The sequence below is a fragment of the Lampris incognitus genome, chromosome 1, assembly GCF_029633865.1.
Source record: "Lampris incognitus isolate fLamInc1 chromosome 1, fLamInc1.hap2, whole genome shotgun sequence".
Taxonomy (NCBI): Eukaryota; Metazoa; Chordata; class Actinopteri; order Lampriformes; family Lampridae; genus Lampris; species Lampris incognitus.
The window spans coordinates 11,292,256-11,313,782 of NC_079211.1; the positions used below are offsets into that span (position 1 = coordinate 11,292,256).

General features: G+C 43.7%; 1 protein-coding gene across 4 annotated transcripts in view; it reads left to right on the forward strand.

Moving 5' to 3' along the window:
- Positions 1 to 21,527, forward strand: part of LOC130125612 (uncharacterized) — a 28,783-nt gene that overhangs the window by 602 nt on the left and 6,654 nt on the right. Inside the window, exons 2-18 of one of the 4 annotated variants that reach the window (XM_056295193.1) lie at positions 609 to 741; positions 4,201 to 5,618; positions 6,161 to 6,222; positions 8,025 to 8,063; positions 9,981 to 10,078; positions 10,404 to 10,468; positions 11,486 to 11,605; positions 13,304 to 13,375; positions 16,811 to 16,927; positions 17,069 to 17,193; positions 17,923 to 18,071; positions 18,207 to 18,355; positions 19,029 to 19,098; positions 19,524 to 19,549; positions 19,669 to 19,803; positions 19,924 to 20,054; positions 20,713 to 21,204. In XM_056295193.1, coding sequence (XP_056151168.1) covers positions 4,365 to 5,618; positions 6,161 to 6,222; positions 8,025 to 8,063; positions 9,981 to 10,078; positions 10,404 to 10,468; positions 11,486 to 11,605; positions 13,304 to 13,375; positions 16,811 to 16,927; positions 17,069 to 17,193; positions 17,923 to 18,071; positions 18,207 to 18,355; positions 19,029 to 19,098; positions 19,524 to 19,549; positions 19,669 to 19,803; positions 19,924 to 20,054; positions 20,713 to 21,204 — 3,104 coding nt within the window. In that variant the 5' untranslated portion in view covers positions 609 to 741; positions 4,201 to 4,364. Of the gene's footprint in view, positions 1 to 608; positions 1,056 to 4,200; positions 5,619 to 6,160; positions 6,223 to 8,024; positions 8,064 to 9,980; positions 10,079 to 10,403; positions 10,469 to 11,485; positions 11,606 to 13,303; positions 13,376 to 16,810; positions 16,928 to 17,068; positions 17,194 to 17,922; positions 18,072 to 18,206; positions 18,356 to 19,028; positions 19,099 to 19,523; positions 19,550 to 19,668; positions 19,804 to 19,923; positions 20,055 to 20,712; positions 21,205 to 21,527 lie in introns of those variants that run through there. The other 3 variants (XM_056295192.1, XM_056295194.1, XM_056295195.1) reach the window with 3 other exon arrangements.

Consider the following 21,527-nt stretch of genomic DNA (forward strand, 5'->3'; position numbering starts at 1 on the left):
TTTGCACAAGAAAACCGATCGTTGTTTTCGGCCGTTATGCCGCTGTATTGTTCACAAGGGTGGGGCTACCTGCGGTCAGTTGAGACTGAAGAGGTCACTTAGATGAGAGATGAAACTTTTCTCTCTCAATAAACATTGTGTCCGGATGAACTGATTCAACTTGCTGTGATTGTTATTATTTATTTATTTTCATATATATATATATATATATATATATCTTTATATATGTATTTAAGTTCATTTGGTTCCAGTCCAAAGACATGTCGGTCAGGTAAATTGGCCGTACTAAATTGTCCCTAGGTATGAATGTGTGTGTTTGGGCCCTGTGATGGACTGGCGGCCTGTCCGGGGTGTCTCCCCACTGCTGGGATATCAAAGAAGGTTGAATCAGCTCATCTGGATACAGCGTTTATTGACAGATACGTCAATATACGTTGTATTTATGAACGGATTCAACCTCCTTTGATTTTCTTACCTGAGTTATTGAGCATGCATCAAGACTGCTGGGATAGGCTCCAGCATCCCCGCAACCGGTTTGGATAATGGGTGTATGGATGGATGGTTCCTTTTATTTACTGAATTATGTCTATTTATTGTTTTGATTGTAGAGCCTTGCTTCACCCTTCAGATCAGTGGGTGGCGGTAATGTACCCGAAAGCTGTTTACCAACCGCCAATAAAGTCAGAAGAAGAAGAAGGAGGAGGGGGCGGAGCCTTGCACAGAATCCCAGCAAGTTGAGAGGTAACGTCTTATTCTGTCATGTTTGCCGGTCCGGTGTTTCAGTCATGGCCGCTATTCGGGGACGCTAGTTCATTTGCACATCCTGCCGAACGCGAAGCGAAGTTTACGAGCGGCGCGAATGCATGAAAAGTCAACCGCGAGCGCTGAGAAATGGGCGAAATGAGTGCGTTCATCCGAACGTTTCACCTGTCGAAAATTCAAGTAGGGATAGAAGCCCCGCTCCGGTCTCCTCAGTCGGGACGGAGGACAAACTGACCTCGTCTGCGGTGGATACGAGGCACCCGAACTGACCGCCGGTAGGACTTCCAGCGAAGGTAAAGGATAGCCACGGCACCCACCATCTGTCCCTGATCCACCATCACAAGCTAATTTATGACGAACGTATGACGTACTGGTGATGTGTTGTTCGCAAACGAGTCGGCTCTATGAGCCGTTGCTGTTGTCAATATCGAGATTTGCTGCCTAGTGGTTCTGCGCATGGTGTGGAGGACAGGGCAGGTGACCGTACCCTTACGCCGCCTTGTCCAAGGATGCTACCGTAGCGCAAATGGGTAGCGGTCCTAACCCTACCCTCTCCTCCTAACCTTGCGCAGAGCCGCTAAGTAGCACGTATCGACATACCACCGGCTTCCGTCGAGCCGATTTCTCGTTTACTTTATTTTTGTAATTAATCGTGGCTGGATCACATATCGTATCTGTGTATATCCAGAAACTTCTCTCCGAGCATGGTGAGACTTTTGTGTGTTGCGCCGGTCGCCAACGTACAAAAATACAATTCAGTAATCAATAAAATGCCCAGTTGACATGTGTACTAGTGTTTGATGTTTTTACATTATTTATCATGGATCATGCGGCTCTTGTTGCCGAGCCGAGCCAAATGATCTGGCTCACTAAAAAGAGCAGGACTCCCCAGCACTGTAACTTAGCTGTCCGCTGTTGGGTGTAGCAGCGTTGCTAGGCAGCGGCGGCGTATTGAAAATCGCTTGCGGTGTGACTTGGTAAGAAATTGGGGTAACACTTTAGTATGGGGAACATATTCCAAGTAAAAAAAACGTAATTACTAGTGAATTAGTAGTGATCAAGATGTCACTTTAGTATGGGGAACATATTCTCTACTACTACTTTCGGCTGCTCCCGTTAGGGGGCGCCACAGCGGATCATCCGTTTCCATTTCTTCCTGTCTTCTGCGTCTTCCTCTGTCACACCAGCCACCTGCATGTCCTCCCTCACCACATCCATAAACCTCCTCTTTGGCCTTCCTCTTCTCCTCTTCCCTGGCAGCTCCATATTCAGCATCCTTCTTCCAATATACTCAGCATCTCTCCTCCACACATGTCCAAGCCATCTCAATCTTGCCTCTCTTGCTTTGTCTCCAAACCGTCCAACCTGAGCGGTCCCTCTAATATAATCGTTCCTAATCCTGTCCTCCTTCGTCACTCCCAGTGAAAATCTTAGCATCTTCAACTCTGCCACCTCCAGCTCCGCCTCCTGTCTTTTCGTCAGTGATGGGGAACATATTCTAAGTAACAAAAACTTAATTTAGAGTAATTTAACACTATGAACACTTGTAGTTTTGTGTTTTGTTATGTAAGAGCAGACCATATTCATTAAGTGTTAGTAAGGCAGAATAACTCTTCTTGTGGTACTACCACCTTATAAAGTCCATACTAAGCAAAGCATATTGAGATGGTACTACTAATAAGCAGTAATTCTGAGGTTATAGAGGGAAAACTCATAGTTAATGGCTTACTGGTTGTATAATAAGGCCATGCAGAATAAGGCATTAATGAGTACGTAATAACGACCAATTAAGAGCCAATATGTTGCTAATTTGCATGCTAATAAGCACTTAATTAATGGTGACTATGTTCCTCATACTAAAGTGTTACCGAAATTGGCAAGCGATCGAACTTGCGCAAGGAAAGCGTTCGGTTAAAACACAGTCAGCAGTAGGTTCCTCTTGGAAGACTTATCACTCAATTTATTATACAGATGTTATTCTTACGTTTTTATACTCTAATCCATGTCCCACTCTATCCCTTTCCTTACTATGTGCTCTAACTCATATGCATATGAATTGACTTAAGGGTACGGTCACACAGGCAAAGTTAACATTCGCCCCCCGTTTACTTCCATTCTGTGCGAGCGAAGGGGCGAGTAGCTGGCTAGCTCAATTTGCATCTCCGCTTCGCGTGGAGTGCACCGTTGGTGAACTTTAACCCGTGTATCGGCAGCCTCAAGCAATAGCAAAGAAGTGTGCGCGGGTTGCCCCCCCCCCCACTCGGCTGTGATTGGCTGTAGTTTTCTTAGTAAACCAGGATGGAGGAGAATGATCGTTGCTGTGTCTAACGACTTTGCCCATGAAAACTACAAACTCCCCCCACAAGAAAGATTATGCTTGGCTGGCAGTAAGTCAGAAGACAGACAAATGAGTGCAAATAAATGGAAAATGTATTAATAACATCAATTCATATTTTGCTGTATTTGTTAGCTAGCTTAACTTGGTGGAGCTAGCTAACAAGTATAACTTGTACACCAATGTTCTTCCACTATATTTGTCCATGAAACTGTGATAACATGTGCAAGTGAAACAAGTAAAAACATTCATTTATCTTTCTCTGGACTTAAGTGTACATTTCCCTGTTGCAAAACCAACAACCGCTCATGTGACAACCACAGCCGTTCAAACCGACTACAAACCAGCAAACTGATTTCCTTGTACATCACATCCTGCACTGCCCACATGGAGCAGGACAACATACCAATTTCGCCTCAGCAGCGATGGTCATTCGCTCATGTGACTGTAGCCTTAGAGAATTCTCCCAATTTAGCAATGGGGAAAAAAAACTTGTGGTGGTCAAGTTTCAGGTTTATTTGTCATATACCAAAACAAGTTTACACTTATTCTCATAATGCACTGCTTTTAAGGTTGTTGCCAAAAAGACACATTCAAGTTTAGCAGAATGCATCCCATTCATAGTCAAATCAGCCAAGTCAATGGACATGGTTAATGCACAAGATTCAGGGTGAAGCCTGTAAATTGCTGATGTCGCAGGATTAATCAGAGCTGTTTTAGGAATAAATTAGGTATTTGTTACTGTACGAGCAAAGGTGATGGCAAAATCCTGCTCATGCTTAGGCAATAGCATGCCTAGGTGCTAGCATCTATTTAATTGTTGATTTTTTTTCTCTCTCAAAATAACAGTGCAGAGGTGTTTTTAACATTCGGTGACTGTTTGGAGTAGGTGTTACTTGAACATCTGCTATATTCATGGTCAGTTATTCTACCAACACATTACATGCATTTACGTGCAGACTCCCTTCACCTTAAGTGCCAAGTGCTGGCGGCGGCAGCTCCAAGGCCTCTACTCCAACTCAAATTAAACGCATCCCCGATGTATTGCGCAGGCAAATTAATTTTTTTCCACTTTCTCACCCTTTGTTTTTATTTCCTATCAGGTTTGCTTACAGGGATTCTTTCTTACTGCTACTTGTCTGCACGTTCCCTGATTTCCCAGTGTAATAACCGATTGTAAGACACCCAGCCAGCTTCAGTCACTCTCATAACACCTCCCCACCAGATTTGCCCAGGGATTTTCAAGTGGACGTTTGAGGCCCCCAGGATGTCATCTCAGGAGGAGAACCCATCAGCCGCAGCCATGAGAATGCTGACCAGCTTGGGCCTGGAACTGAAAGACCTGGCCCTATTGGCTGACATCCCCGATGAACTCATCACAGAGGAGACCCTCCCACGTCTCCTGTTACAAATTAAGAACAACCGGACTGCGAAAGAAACGGGGACATTTAAGCAGGACACCGCGAGGACAGCAGAGACATTCAGGCTGGATGCTGGTTTGCCATTTGATCACCATTCCAACCAGAGAATGGAATTGCTCCTGCGAAGGGATTCGCCTCCTGTAAAAGAGTCCTCAAAACTGGATTTGTCCCCACAAAGGCCCGTCAAACAGGATCTGCCCCGACAAAGGACTTCCAAATGGGATATACACCCAAGCACAAGTACATATAATGTTAGCTTAACATCTGAAGCACGTGCAGATTTAAGCCCGCACCCTAACACGTCTTTTTACCAAAGCTCCACCTCTTTCCCAAGTTCTACCCCCAAGCCAAGCCCAACCAATTACCCAAGCTCCACCCATTATCCAAGTTCCACTCGTTATCCAAGCTCCACCCCCTACCCAAGACCAACTAATTACCCAAGCTCTTCCCATCATCCAAGTTCCACTCCCTATCCAAAGCCAACTTATTACCCAAGCTCCACCCCTTATCCAAGCCCCATCCCCAACCTAAGCTCCGCTGGTCACCCAAGCTCCACTGATCACCCAGGCTCCACCTCCAACCCACACACCATCACTTACCCAAGACCCACTCCCAACCCAAGCTCCACCTCTCATGCAAGCTCATTTCAATCATCATCACCTCATCTTTCTGCCATTGATGTCTTCAGTGGTTCTGGCCCACTGAGCAAGACCCCTGTCCAGCTTGTTCAGTACCCTTTGGACCACTGCTCCCGGACCCAACTGCCTCAGCACCAAGCAGCAACTGCTCCAACCCCAGTTCGTCCCCAGAAGCCACCAGACCCACTGAATAACTTGGCAGCCCAGTTGAACACCATTATGGCAGCTGGCTTGTTTTCAGCCAGCATGGCGTGTTATTATGGCGTTGGCCTCAACTTCGATCAGAGAGCCGTTCCATCCAACTCCGGAAAATCTGACTCTGATTCAAAGCGCGATAACAAGCGCAAAAGAGCCACTGTCTCAGTGCCTTCTGAAAGCCTTGCCAGGGACTTTTATGGAAACGCACCTGTGTTTTACCCGTACAAATGTTCCCTCTGCTTCTTCTATGCTGACAGTGAAGCTGTAAGTACCGCAACCCTCTCTCCCACGTGTGCATCCTCTGTTTTAAAGAGATGAAATTTGTGTGTCCCGTTTGTTTGTTTTTGTTTTTTTCTCCTTTGGCTGATCTTTCTCTTTTAGGGGCCGACGCCTACCTTTTGTATTTGGTCATACTGGAAAGCTGTGGTTCCTGCCGCCATTCCAGATCCAGTCCTATACAACCAAATGGCATCTGTTCTGCATTCCTCCTCACCGAAGTTCCACTGACCCATGGCCTAATTCCCGTTTCAACTGTGTTTTCCCTGTCTTATCAAGAATGTTGTTGTTGTTGTTTTTTCTTTAAAATCTCACTTTCTTGGCCGAATGTTGGTACAGTTGTTCTCCCAACTGATGTTGTACCCAACATTTAATTGAAAAGTTGTTTTTATCTTTCACATTTGACTCAATAAATGTTAACACAAAGTGACTAAGATTTTGTTGACTGAAGTAATTCAAAATGAGCGCACTGGCAACTTTACTGTGAATGTTCTTGCTATAATATCTGCTTATTGTTTCACTGCCAACAGTCGTGGTGCAGCCATGTCAGTGAGGAGAGGCATACAGACAAAATGCTGGACCTTCTTAAGAGGTAAATGAATCAGTATGTTTACATGCAAATGTGAAATTCAAATTTGGGAGATATCACTTAATCCAATACTTTGATTATTGTTCCGACAAGTCATCCTGGCTGGCGTTCGTTCTTCTGGACAGTGATTTTTTTTTTAAAGTTTAGATATATGTGTTAGTTTGGATATATATGTGTTCTTGTAGTGCTTATAGTTTTTGGATGTGTGCTTTATTGTCTTTGTGTTGCACTGCTGTGGGCCAGAGGAAACAATATTTCATTTCATGTGGGCAAGTGCATGAAATGAAACGACAAAGTCTTTCTGATTCTGACTCGTGAATGTTGGTAATGCAGTTACACTAATGGCTGGATCTGCATGATTTTTTTGCATAATCGATGTTTGCTTCATGGTTCGAATTACACGGTGGCTTTCAGGGGAGCCCTATTTTGTGTTGTGCTACTACACATGTAACTTGCACGCACATACATGGACATTCACAGTTGCAGGATAACTGTGAGAAACATTTTCTACTGTTACTACATACAGTTCATACTGTCAATAACATTTCAGTTCATACAAAGAAAATCTAGCCATACCAGTAACATAAAGAGACAAAAACAATTTCACCGTTGCAGTAATTGTATATCAGTCGAGCAACAAAAACAAAAAATATCCACACAGTGAATTGGCTAGTGGTTCATGCTACGCTTCTAAACGGACCAGACCTAGGTTTCATCATATGACAACATTGGAACAGGCCCACAGCCTCAACTGTTGGTCTTAGGCTGGGGATATACCTGATTTTTAACCACGCATTAATGTAGACAACTAGCTGCGTTGTGAACGGAATTACTCACATACTTCGTCTATGTACTTTGCGTGTTACTGGAGGATTCCACTAGAGGGCACACCAAAGAACTAAGGATATAAATGGACAAAACGTCTCTACACTTGAACTTTTTTTGCCATGCACGAATGTAGCAGTCTCAAGACTTCTTTTTTTTTGGGACATAATATAGACAAATACTGACAAAAAAAACAAGATAGTATTTAGATCTACGAGAGAAACGCAAAATAGACTTGTTTCCATTTATTTTTGTAGGTTTTCACATCAACTTCTAAAATGGTACTGATCTCATGCCAGCTGTCCTGACAAGCGTATTTGTCACTGTGCAGCGGCAATGACACATTGTACAGATGTGTGTAATTGCAGGTCTGTTGTCTTCATCTACCATCGTTGTCGCTGCTGACGTGCCTACTGCCCCTACCGTTCATTTTCGTATTGCATCTTATGGATGCATAGCATTTCTGAGGATGTGCACAACCAACACTCCAAACGGATGCATGTGTGCCTGTATTTCCCTTTTCCCGATACGTGAAAAAAAGGGCGGTTTGTCGCCAAGTTTTGAACACCGGAGAAGGGGAGATACGTACGCCTGGCGGAGATATGCACGCTACTGAGTGCATTCATCTAGTTCACTTTGTTTTCTGTTGGTAGATAATTCAGCAAAACTGTTTGGCTATGACCTCAGCTGAAGCCTGTGGGGGAAAATATTGCATCCTTTTAAAGTAAAAGGGGTTAAAAGCCTCTTCATTTGGTTGCAGGCGTTGGAGTGGGACGAGAGAGCCTCCAAGAATCATACGAGTCTGGGTCTACCATTAACTAAACTTGTTGGGCATTGGTAAAAAAAATTATATATAAAAAAATAAAATTCCAGGTTTTTCCGGGGCGTCTGATAGGTTAGAATCGGATGGCATGTGATATAGTTGAGTATCAGGTCAGAGCAGAAAGTGAACCTCATGTTTACCTGTCTGTTAATTCCAGGTACCCTGACTGGGACTGTCGTATCGAGTCAACCCAAGAGTGAGTGAACCTTCTTGCTTTGTGTACCTGTTTATGTGCATGTGTTTGTTTGTTTTTTGTTGTTGTTGTTTTTTTTACTGATTTTTGTTTGTTTGTGGGCAGTGGAGCTGGTGAATGCTAAGGAGGATAGGGCAGGTAGGGAGGTTATGGCAATTAGTTTAACTTTACTGAGGAGTAAACCTGATTTTTAAGCAGTTTTAATTTCATTGAAGAAAAATGTTCAGCAATCTTTTTTTTTCAATTGGGGGAAAAATGTCAATAACGAAATCAAAATTTGCCTTTTGTAATCAACAACTGCGATTACACATGAATGTCATTACATGATTTTTTTGTTTGCCAAGGTGAATTTTGATTTCGCGGTTGTCCTTGTTTTAATCCGATTGTTGGCGAACACTTCATGTCCATAGTCTTCATCAAAAACAGAAATGAGCTTCATTAATATGTAGAAACCAGTTTAATCACTTCACTGACAGGGAGAGTTGTTTGTATCCACTTGCCAAAAGAATGACATGCGCAAAATGGCTCTGAAGTCTTTTTGGTAATGCACTCCTCTAAGTTGAAGTACTTTCCTACAGACCACAGAGGGTTTACAAATAAATTAACCAGGTCAGGTCAACATATCCTGACATCCCGTCCCAAATGAGCAGGAACTGAGAGGACACACACTGACCATTTACGCTACTAACATGACTATACTGCCGTGTGCATTATAATAATGATGACTGACATAATGACTGCAAGACAATCGTCGTCGTCGTCATTGGTGTCTCTCGTGTCCGAGGATCCATTCCAAGAGATAGAAAAAAAAAACTCTGGGAGCCATTCGCTAAAGCCTTGATTAAAGTGGTGATCAGGTCGCGACGCTGGTCCACACTGCTTGGCCTGGGAGGATCTAGTTCCGTGGCAACACAAGAGTGAAGACGATGGGATCCGCCACAGGTAGCACCCAAGTGATCGTCGGATTGGGAGTCCGGACTGCCCACTTGTTAGGCACTTACGAGCCAGGGATGTGTGGGATTTTTATAACTGCCAGTCTGCGGTCCCGTTAGGCTTTAGCCAGCTTAGTGCTGCCCAGGTTACGCCAACTCCACAAGTGAAGTCCGGTCAATACCGCGAGGAGGGGCCTATCAGGGGTTTGTCCTGCATACAGGAATCGGTAGCCTGAACCTTTCAGCCTACATCACGTGACCCTTCAGCAACCCTGTAAAAAAAGACAATATTAAAGACAGAATCCCTGATTTCAGGACCCCCCCCCCATCCAGTCGTTTCCTTCCAACTGGTGGCTCATAGGAAGCAAGTGTCCGACCTTGAGACCGGTCATATCAAGGGGTTATTGTAAATATTTAAAGGGAAACAATCACAATTTTCAGCATTATCTCTCTGTCTACTTGTCTGTCTACCTGTCTGTCTGTTTATGTATCTAATCTAGCCATAGATAAAGAAATAATGTATAGTTTAGGGATAACACTCTTATCAGCAGCCATGATGCTGATCAGTCATGAATGTCGATGAAATGGTGTCTGCTGGTCACCGGTGGACAATCCATGAACGTGGAAACTCACTTGCTGCTTTGCAAAAGGCTGTGTTGTATAAAAAAACCCCTGAATATCATTGTTGCATATACTGTATAATGTAGTGTTATTATTCACATTTTCTTATACAGCTGTATGTTGATATTCGCATTTTCTTATACAGTGCAGCCTAGTGCCCAACCTGAAAGCAAGTTTTCACATTCACGGCTATTAATTGAGTGTTAGCCATAATATATATATATATAAAATTCGGATGTTGAGTTTTTTAATTCAGATGTTGAGTTTTTTTCCCCAAATGCCAGAATTAGAAACAGCATCCAGATACCTAACTCACTGTTAAATGGTGAACGAGATCAGCCTTTAATCTGGTGCTGTTGTACTTCAGTGTGGGTGAACCACCTGGTGCCCAGGAAGTGGGAGAGAGGCCCAGGCGTCGATCACGCAGGTCCTCGAGCTCCTCGAGCTCCTGGTCAGGCCACAGCAGTAAGTAAAGAACTTTAGTTCAAAACTGCACATTTCCATTACACAGTCTACTTTGAAAAGGCTGTGTCTCCCCTTACAGATTACATTGTATTTAAGTGAAATATTGCTTTTTTAAGTACCTTATCTTTTTTTTTATTAATTTCTTTATTTAATGTTGGAATCTCATTCACATTACTTTAATTACAATTTTCTTAAGCAAAGTTGGGAACACTGTCTGTGATAATGCATGCCAAAATGAACGAGTAAGAAGGACACTGACGTTGGGCAGATGAAGCATGATTGTCATTTTAAGTTCAGAAGTGAGTGAATCCGGTTGTTTTTACAGGTCCGAGGAGGTCGACAAAGGAAAGGGAGATCGAGAGGGAAAGAAAAAACAGGGAAGCTGACGAGGTACTATCTGTCTCATCAAGATGCAGAATATGGAGAGATTATTAGGATGCTGCTGCACCCTAATAATCTCTAATAATAATCTCTATTGTTATTGTTAGATTATTGTTGTTGTTTGTCTACCGATGTTTTTGGCTGTACAGGCCAAACCGCTCGGTAGATTTTTCTCGAACTTTCTGGGCTCATAGGGGTCGAAGCCAAACCGAGATTCCATAAATTTGGGGCCGGTCAAACCAAGTTTGTAGTGCCACCATCAGGTCAAAGTCACACTTTGCACATTGCTCTGTCTCCTACTATACAGTAGGTCCTGTGATCATGTACTTTGTGTCATACGATGGGTTTCCTCATGGCCTCCGACGTTCCCAAAGGCCATTTGTTTTCGCCCGACTAGATTCTCCACTGTTTTGAATTTTCTAAAAAACCTTTTTCTGTCTCCTCCTAGACCATTTGACCTGTTGAACCAAACTTGCTGTGTTCTATTCAGTGGATGCTCATTATGAAAAATTGTGAAGAGTTCTTAAATTCCAAACATTGAGTGCCATATGCACAAATGTGTTTGCGGTCTAACCTCCTAAACAGGAACTTGACTTATCTTCCAGTTGTCACCATAGTTGGTGAGCAAGTTCAATACCAGGCCCTGATGCCACGTCCACTTCATTGAGCTGCTGCACTTTAAGGTGGCGCTATGCACTCTGTGACTTTATAGACGCCCTCTGTAGCTTGTTTTTTGTTTTGTTTTTTTTATCCCCCCCCCCCTTTTTTTTTCCCCTCCCCAATTTTACTTGGCACATTACCCTATTTTCTGAGCCCGGTCGCTGCTCCACCCCCTCTGCTGAGCCGGGGAGGGCTGCAGACTACCCTGTGCTTCCTCCGATACATGTCGAGTCACCAGCCGCTTCTTTTCACCTGACAGTGAGGAGTTTCGCCATGGGGACTCATTGTGTGGGAGGATCACGCTATTCCCCCGTTATTATTGTAAGTGTAAAAATAATGACAAATTGTTGGTGTCGTTTTTCTCAGAGGATGGAGGAATGCCTGGTGATTGCCGGATTTTCCCAAAACGCGATTCAGAAGAAAGACCTGTTGCACCTCCTCGGAAGCAAAGCAGATGTAGTGGGACTTCATGTTTACGATAGATTTGTAAGGCTTTATATTTCCATTTCATCTCTCAATATCAAGTCCCCTCATAGTATTTAACCCCCTTGATCAATTTCACATATTGTTTCTGTTACACCTCCAAAGTTTTATGTATCAAAATATTTATTCCGCCTTTAATGCAATTTAAGTTTCTAATGCAAGGCAAGGCAAATTTATTTGTATAGCACATTTCGGCAACAAGGCAATTCAAAGTGACTTACATAAAATATAAAAGGCATCAAGAAAAGCCACATAAGGCAATAAAAAGATATTTATAAACAGATAAAAAGAGTAAAAGTTACAGTGCAGTCTAACATGATAATCAAAAGCGTCAAATTGTATTTAATCGTAGGCAGCAGCAAACAGGAAAGTCTTCAGCCTTGATTCAGAAGAACTGAGAGTTGCAGCAGACCTGCAGCTTTCAGGGAGTTCCAGATATGCGGTGCATAAAAACTGAAAACTGCCTCTCCATGTTTAGTTTTGACTCTGGGTACAGAGAGCAGACCTGTCCCAGATGAGCCGAGAGGTCTGGATGGTTCAAAGTGTAGTAGAAGATCAGAAATGTATTTTGGCCCTAAACCATTCAGTGCTTTATAAACCAAGAGCAGAGTTTTAAAATACATTCTTTAACGGACAGGAAGCCAGTGTAATGACCCAAGAACTGGAGTTATGTGATCCACTTTTTTGGTGTTTGTAAGGACTCAAGCAGCACCATTATGAAGCTGCAGCTGTTTGATCGATTTTTAAAATTTTTTTTTAGAGAGACCTGTAAAGACACCATTACAGTAGTCGAGTCAACTGAAGATAAATGCATGGACAAGTTTTTCCAAATCCTGCTGAGACATAAATCCTTTGAATCTTAACATATTCTTCAGGTGATAGTAGGCTGACTTTGTAAATGTCTTAATGTGGCTATATAAATTCAGGTCTGAGTCCATGACTACACCAAGATTTCTGGCTTGGTTTTTGGTTTTTAACATTACCAATTGTCGCTGAGTGCTGACTTTTAATTGTTTTTCCTTGGCTCCAAAGACAATTACAGTTTTATCTTTGTTTAAGAAAATTCCAAGACATCCAATTATTGATTTGTTCAATACACTTACTAAGTGCTGTGTGAGTTGGTTTTAAACAGTTCACATTCTGGCTCTGTTACATTCCTGCAGAATTTAATGTACTTTACAGCTGTCAGCTCTTTATTTTATTTGGTGTCTTTGACAGGGACAGTTCACATTAATTAAAATAACCGTAAATGTGACGGATTTAGCCAAAAGTTGCTAAATTGGTCTGTAATCCCTAGACGGATGTTAGATTTGGCTCCCAAAATGAAAAAATATTATGTAAGCAAAACACAAGCGTGCAAGAAGGAAAAGACAACTTTCACACAAGTCACAGTAAATCAGATAAAATAAAGGTCTTTGGCATAACAGCAAAGGGCAACAGAACAATATTTAGACAGTAGTACAACAGTTATAGAAATTTTAAAAGAAAGCATTGACGAATTGTCAAGGTGGCAGTAGAAGGTACTTCTTAATTTAGTGCTGGCAAAATTGATGCCATTCTGCTTCATGAATGTAGGGTGTTCACTGTTGCACTACACCCTGTTTGTATGAACAGGGGAAGTTGTGAATGGTTCTGCATCAATGTCACTAAGATGAATTCCCGTGCTTGACTTTGAGCTTGTTTTTTTTGTTTACCTTGCAGGCCATTTTGAGAATGAGTACACCTGAGTCAGCCAAAAAGGTTGTGGATGGCTTCCTCAAGAACCCTGTGGTGGTAAAGTGATGTTTCTTATCTGTCATGTATTTTGTTCGTAAATTAGCTAGCTTAAAGGAATGAATCCCTCTTCTTTTGCTTTTCAAGCCAGGATGATGCTGTTGTTCATGTCTTGACTGGACGCAACAGTGCACTTCATCTTGGGATACATAGTTTCGGCGAAAATGCAAATTTTGTTAATATTGGAATTATGGTTGTGCCTCAAAATCAATGATCTTGTTGATTTTGGGAACAAAATTACTTTGATATCGACTATTACTACTACTACTACTACTATTTTCAGCTGTTCCCGTTAGGGGTTGCCACAGCGGATCATCCATTTCCATTTCTTCCTGTCCTCTGCATCTTCCTCTGTCACACTAGCCACCTGCCTGTCCTCCCTCACCACATCCATAAACCTCCTCTTTGGCCTTCCTCTTTTCCTCTTCCCTGGCAGCTCCATATTCAGCATCCTTCTCCCAATATACCCAGCATCTCTCTTCCACACATGTCCAAGCCATCTCAGTCTTGCCTCTCTTGCTTTGTCTCTAAACTGTCCAACCTGAGCTGTCCCTCTAATATACTTGTTCCTGCTCCTGTCCTTCTTCATCACTCCCAATGAAAATCTTAGCATCTTCAACTCTGCCACCTCCAGCTCCGCCCCCTGTCTTTTCATCAATGCCACTGTCTCCAAACGATATAACATAGCTGGTCTCACTACCATCTTGTAAACCTTCCCTTTAACTCTTGCTGATTCTCTGCAGTGCATACCTCAACCCCTCTAGGCTCTCCTCAATCGGCAGTCTACTCTCCGCAAACGTCATAGTCCATGGAGACTCCTGCCTGATCTCGTCCGTCAACCTGTCCATTACCATTGCAAACAAGAAAGGGCTCAAAGCCAATCCTTGATGTAATCCCACCTCTACCTTGAACCCATCTGTCATTCCAACTACACACCTCACCACTATCACACTTCCCTCATACATATCCTGCGCCACTCTTACATACTCCTCTGCCACTCTCGACTTCCTCATACAATACCACACCTTCACTTTCGGCACCCTGTCGTAGGCTTTCTCTAAATCCACAAAGACACAGTGTAACTCCTTCTGGCCTTCTCTATACCTCTCCATCAAAATTCTCAAAGCAAACATCACATCTGTGGTGCTCTTTCGTGGCATGAAACCATACTGCTGCTCGCTAATCATCACCTCTCCTCTTAACCTAGCTTCTATTACTCTTTCCCATTTATTCATGCTGTGGCTGATCAACTTTATACCTCTGTAGTTGCTATAGTTCTGCACATTGCCCTTATTCCTGAAAATCGGTACCAGTATGCTTCTTCTCCACTCCTCAGGCATCCTCTCACTTTCCAAGATTGTGTTAAACAATCTAGTTAAAAACTCCACTGCTGTCTCTCCTAAACATCTCCATGCCTCCACAGGTGTGTCATCTGGACCAACTGCCTTTCCACTCTTCATCCTCTTAATAGCTGCCCTCACTTCCTCCTTGCTAATCCACTGCACTTCCTGATTCACTGTCCCCACATCATCCAACCTTCTCTCTCTCTCTCATTTTCTTCATTCATCAGCCCTACTCCTTCCACCTTCTCAACACACTCTCCTCACTTGTCAGCACATTTCCATTTCTATCCTTGATCACCCTAACTTGCTGCACATCCTTCCCAGCCCCGTCCCTCTGTCTATCCAATCAGTTTAAGTCCTTTTCTCCTTCCTTAGTGTCTAACCTCTCATACAACTCACCATACGCCTTTTCAACCTCTCTCTTCGCTTTACGCTTCATCTCCGTGTACTCCTGTCTACTTTCTTCATCTCTCTGACTATCCCACTTCTTCTTTGCCAACCTCTTCCTATGTATACTTTGCTGTACTTCCTCATTCTACCACCAAGTCTCCTTGTATTCCTTCCTCTGTCCCGATGACACACCAAGTACCTTACAGCTGTCTCCCTCACTATTTCTGCAGTGGTTGCCCAGCCATCCGGCAACTCTTCACTACCACCCAGTGCCTGTCTTAAGTCCTCCCTGAACTCCACACAACAGTCTTCCTTCTTCAACTTCCACCATTTGATCCTTGACTCTGCCTCCACTCTCGCCCTTGTCTTGGTCTCCAAAGTCATCCTACAGACCACCATCCGATGCTGCCTAGCTACATTCTGCCCTGACACCACCTTGCAGTCTCCAGTCCCTTTCAGATCGCACCTTCTGCATAAGATATAGTCCACCTGGGTGCACTTTCCTCCACTCTTGTACATCACCCTGTGTTCCTCCCTCTTCTTGAAATATATATTCACCATAGCCATTTCCATCCTTTTTGCAAAATCCACCACCATCTGTCCTTCCACATTTCTCTCCTTGACACCATACCTACCCATCACCTTCTCTTCACCTCTGTTCCCTTCACCAACATGCCCATTGAAGTCTGCTCCAATCACCACTCTCTCCTCCTTGGGTAAACTCTCCACCACTTCATCCAACTCACTCCAGAATTCTTGTTTCTCTTCCATCTCACACCCAACTTGCGGGGCATATGTGCTGATAACATTCATCATCACACCTTCAGTTTCCAGCTTCATACTCATCACTCTGTCTGACACTCTCTTCACCTCCAGCAGACTCTTGACATACTCTTCCTTCAGAATTACCCCTACTCAATTCTCCTCCCATTCGCACCGTGGTAGAAGAGTTTGAACCCACCTCTGATGCTCCTGGCCTTACTCCCCTTCCACCTGGTCTCTTGCATCTTTCTTCTTTCTATCATATCAGCCAGCTCTCTCCCTCTACCAGTCATGGTGCCAACATTCAAAATTCTGACTCTCATCTCCACACTCCTACCCTTCCTCCTCTCTTGCTGCCTCTGGACATGCCTTCCCCCTCTCTTTCTCCTTTACCAGTAGCATAGTTTCCACTGGCACCCTGCTGGCCAACAGTACTGGTGGTGGTCCTTGGTAACCCAGCACCGATCCGGTATGGAAATCTGACTTATGATCCACATTTTGATTTGGCAAAGATTTTACACTGGACGCCCTTCCTGACGCAACCCTCACCATTGATCCGGGCTTGAGACCGGCACTAAGAATGCACTGGCTTGTGCATCCTCAGTGGCTGGGTTAACAAAATTACTTTGATATGCTTTTCATATTTTACACTGACAACCCCAAAGACTATATTCAGCAGCTGATATTCTGCTTTGACATTAAAAGCAATTTCTTGTTGTTACGTAACTTTGTTGTTATTCACTGTTGACCGGTAAAGAATGTACGAATGAATGTATGCATTTAACTGGGCAGCGCTAAGTTTATTCCAAAATCATTTACCAGAAGTGGACACTGGGACTGTTGTCTTTTGTCTGTTTGCTTTTGTTTTCCTTTGAAAGTGTATTAGAATACATTGCCACCATGGAGAAACTGGGTGTGTGTTTGTGTCTGTGTTCCTCAGAATTTGAATGTGGTGAGTTTTGAGCCTCTTCCCTCTGGGAAAGACTGGAGTAGTGAGCTGACTGCTTCAGCGATGCAGTTTGGACCTGTCAGGGATTCCCTGTTTCTGCCGACTAAGGTAGGCTCACAGTTCTCTGTGGACTGGTCTTCCTTCTGTTTATTATCGGTGTGTGCTCACATCCATCTGCTGTCATTTCAGTCTGGGAATGTTTGATGAACTTTTGGGGAACTGGTCCCAGTAACGGCCGGTTCTTTGCAGGCCTTTATAGAAATGTCAAACATCACGGACGCTAAGAAGCTGGTGGAGCACCATCAGACCAATGCCCTTCAGCTCGAAGGACAAACTGTTGACGTTTATCTCTCCTCAGAGTTCTTCTCACTGAAGTAAGCTGTTTTCTCTTTCTTTCTTCTCTTCTCTTACTTTTTCTTTTTCTGACTCTTTCCTTTTTTGTCTTTCTATTTTTTGTCTTTGTTTCTTCCTTTTCTGTCTGTCTCTTGCTGTCTTGGCAGTTTTATGTTGTCCTCCTCGTGGATAAGCATAAGACCTTCATTAAGTCATCAGTCCTTCATTCCAGCTTCTGTACAATAAACCAAGCAGCATTTCTTTCATTGCCATGTTTTAAACCCCACCCAGCTCTGTTTAGTTCTGGATGGAAGAGGAACAGCCAAATGACCTACAAGTTTCAAAAGCTGAAATTCATTTGAAATAAATGGTAATCAGTGGGATGCAAGCATTCTGAATGGCAGTGAACCATTAGGGAAAAGGCTTTAGTAAGACTTGTCACAGCTGTATTTAAAGACTGTTAATGACAGTACGACCGCCTTTTGCCAATACATAATACGTGGCATTATTGGCTATTGTGTCCTGAGACGGTTGGGTGTGTTCTCTTCAATCAAGCCGATAAACTTTAGCACTAGATTAATAATGTGCTTTCATTTTATAATAACAAAATAAGAATAATTGTGTTTGCCTAGTTGTGTGTGTGTGTGTGTGTGTGTGTGTGTGTGTGTGTGTGTGTGTGTGTGTGTGTGTGTGTGTGTGTGTGTGTGTGTGTGTGTGTGATTATGATTCGATTCCTGTTCTGAAAGGTTAATCCCTGTCTTTGTTTTCAGATATGTCTCCTCCAGGAAACAAACGGAGAAGAGCTCTAAGAGGAAGAGGAGTACTCACTCCCGTTCACGCTCGAAGAGCAAGAATAGGAGTGAGAGGGAGAAGAGAGCGACGGAGAGAAGTCTGACGCCTGGTCGAAAACAACAGACAGGTGGAGATATTCCGCAACAGTGCTTTTTTTAAAAATTTTTTTTTAGCTTTTTATAATAAGGTTGGTTATTGTTAATGTGAAAAAAGGTGACCTAGTTTTGTGGCAATAAAAAGGAAAATTTAAATTCTCTTACAGAAGCTGGGATGCTTTCAGCTCCCCTCACCTCCTCTGTGAGCACCTTAGACGGCCATCACCCGACCAACACCTCTTCCCCCTCCTCCGCCGAGCAAGCTCGCCACACCCATCAGAGCCCTGTCAAGAAGGATTGCGACACAGGCAATCAGGTAAGAGAGGAGGTGATCAGTGGAGCAGCAAATAATCCAGAGGAGACCACTAAAACCAGTCCACAGGATGATGAGGTAGCGAGTTGCCTCTCAAAATCCTTTATTTTGTTTTCCCTAAATTCACTTAAAGGTCACTGTGGTCAATCACCCCCAGTCACGCATGTTTGTAAATCTTGTTTCCCAGGGGCGTCCAGGTGGCGTGGCGGTCTATTCCGTTGCCTACCAACATGGGGATCGCCAGTTTGAATCCCTGTGTTACCTCTGCCTTGGTCGGGCGTCCCTATAGACACAATTGGCCGTGTCTGCTGGTGGGAAGCCGGATGTGGGTATGTGTCCTGGTCACTGTACTAGCGCCTCCTCTGATCGATCTCGGGGCACCTGTTCGGGGGGGAGGGGTAACTGGGGGGAATAGCAAGATCCTCCCACGCGCTATGTCCCTCCGGTGAAACTCCTCACTGTCAGGTGAAAAGAATCGGCTGGAGGAGGCATGTGGTAGTCTGCAGCCCTCCCCGGATCGGCAAAGGGGGTGAGCAGCGACCAGGATGGCTCGGAAGAGTGGGGTAATTGGCCAAGTACAATTGGGGAGGAAAAGGGGGGGGGGTCTAATTTCCTTTTCAAGAAGTATAACTTTAATGGTATTGTACAGTACATATGTGTATGTATGTTTTTACAGGAACCTGATTTCTTAAGGAACCTTGAGAACTGTATCACCTTAGATGAGCCAGATGAGTCGTCTCCTGATGGTTTGTATTACTGACTTACGTCTCCACTTCCTGTCCAGGAAACATGAACAAAACATTTGAAAGGATAGTGGCAGTTTTTCTGTCTCTGTGTAAGGCTAGGGCTAAATGGTCGGCATTCACGTTAACTCAAATTACAGAATTTGTGTATCTTGATTGGAGATGTGGTTCACAGCACAATACATAAATGAAATGTACCAAACTACACAACTGTGGATCTTTCAGGAATTTATCTTGCAGATAAATAAGTTTATGATGCACAAATGAAGACTCCACTATGTGTAAATTTGGAGCTTCTGTGTCACCATGTTAAATCAGTGAAACAAGCAAAAACAAACCAAAAACCCATTCGTCAGCACTTAAACCAGTCTCAGCTTAAAAACATTTTACCAACCGGTTGTAACATTTTGTTTTCTATGTCTTTGTAGAAGAAAGACCAGATGATGACCCCGAGGTGAGAAAAATAAGCCAAACATTCCTGTCACTCTTCCTGTTGTTCATTGAACAGGACAAGATCTGAGCGGCTCTAAGCTGGCATGTTAATGGAAGCTGCTACACTGCTTTGTGTTCCAGGTTGAATGTGGTCTGAGCAGGGTGCTGGTCTTCAGAAACCTCAGCCAGAGTCAATTCGCAGATGAGGACTTTCTCAAGGTTGTTCAGGACTATGGCAAAGTGACACGCTACATCCTCCTCCATACTACACAAGAGGTCTGATCTGTTTGTGTGCGCGCGTGTGCGTGCGCACGCAAGTGCATGTTCAATTTTACATTTGTGAGTTGTGAGTAGAGATGCCATCTTTTATGTCTTCCTTGTCTTTCTGTGTTTCAGGCTTTAGTTGAGATGTGTAGCTCTTCTACTGCAATGAGAGCAGCGAGGGAAATCCATAATAAGAAAACCAGCTTCATGGGAGAGCCCTTAATGCCACGGATGTCTAAGAAGTACAAACGGCTTTTACCTGGGTGAGTACAAATAAAGACATAGAATGATGAATGGATGGACAGAATAATACACACACAGGAGAACTTTAACTCCACCAGGCAACTGAGGCCTTTTTTACAGCCGGTAAAAATATTAACATCCACGTTGGAGGGCATGAGGAACAAGGCGACAAAGAGAGTGAGAAAACAAAACCATGAACTACTACAACTACATTTGGCTGCTCCCATTAGGGGTCGCCACAGCGGATCATCCTTTTCCATCTCTTCCTGTCCTCTGCATCTTCCTCTGTCACGCCAGCCACCTGCATGTCCTCCCTCACCACATCCATAAACCTCCTCTTTGGCCTTCATCTTTTCCTCTACCCTGGCAGCTCCATATTCAGCATCCTTCTTCCAATATACCCAGCGTCTCTCCTCCACACATGTCCAAGCCATCTCAATCTTGCCTCTTGCTTTGTCTCCAAACCGTCCAACCTGAGCTGTCCCTCTAATATACTTGTTCGTAATCCTGTCCTTCTTCATCATGCCCAATGAAAATTTTAGCATCTTCAACTGCTCCAATCTCCAAAGTCATCCTACAGACCATCATCCAATGCTGCCTAGCCATGTTCTCCCCTGTCACCACCAACCAAACCATGAATGCTGATCCTTTATATATATATTTTTTACTTCACCTCAGGTGGAGTGGCAGCACAGCTAAGGAACCATTAGGCTCCAAACCCAATGAAATATCCTCAGAAACAACAGGCCAGGAAAAGAATCTTGAAGAAGAGAAGACCAAAAAAAGTAGTGTCCCAATCCCAATGGACAAGAAGACTAAAGAAGAAGAGCGTTTGTCAGGGAATACCAACGACGAACAGAGGGGTGTTTGCTCGGAAAAGTCCTCTGATTGCAGAGAGGTCCCAGGTGAGGCTAGGGCAGTAAAGGACCCCGTCCTCAGTGTCACAGATCCAGAGAATATGGATGAAACAAACAGGAGGAATGAGGAGGAAATGGAGAACGAGGCCCTTCCCTCCACAGCCTCGGTGGAACAGAAAGTGGAGGGAATGATGGAGGTGAAGACTAAAAGGCCTGGACAGCAAGAAGGGACTTGTGGGAAGGTGCCAGAGGAAGGATATGACGCTGCCAAACCTCAAACCCGGACCAGGGGGAGAAGAAAGGCTGCCAGAGGGTAAGAACTAAGACCTGTCAACAGAGGAGATGGTTTTGTTTTTGGATTTGTTGCTTATATGCATTTCTGATGTCCTCGTGCTACTTCCACAACCCATCACCGGCAAATTTAAGACTCACTTTTAAACAATGTATTGGATTCTCTGAATGCAGTAAAAAAAACCTGTCAGACCTCAAGTTTTGAAATTTTATGAAATGATTTTGTTTAAAATTAGTGTCAATAAAGGTAATGAAGAAAGATGGCTTGATTAATGTACACGTGCCGCAGTGGGCAGTTGTGTGTCACCATTTACCAAGAGGAAAAAAAAACAAATGGGAAAAGAT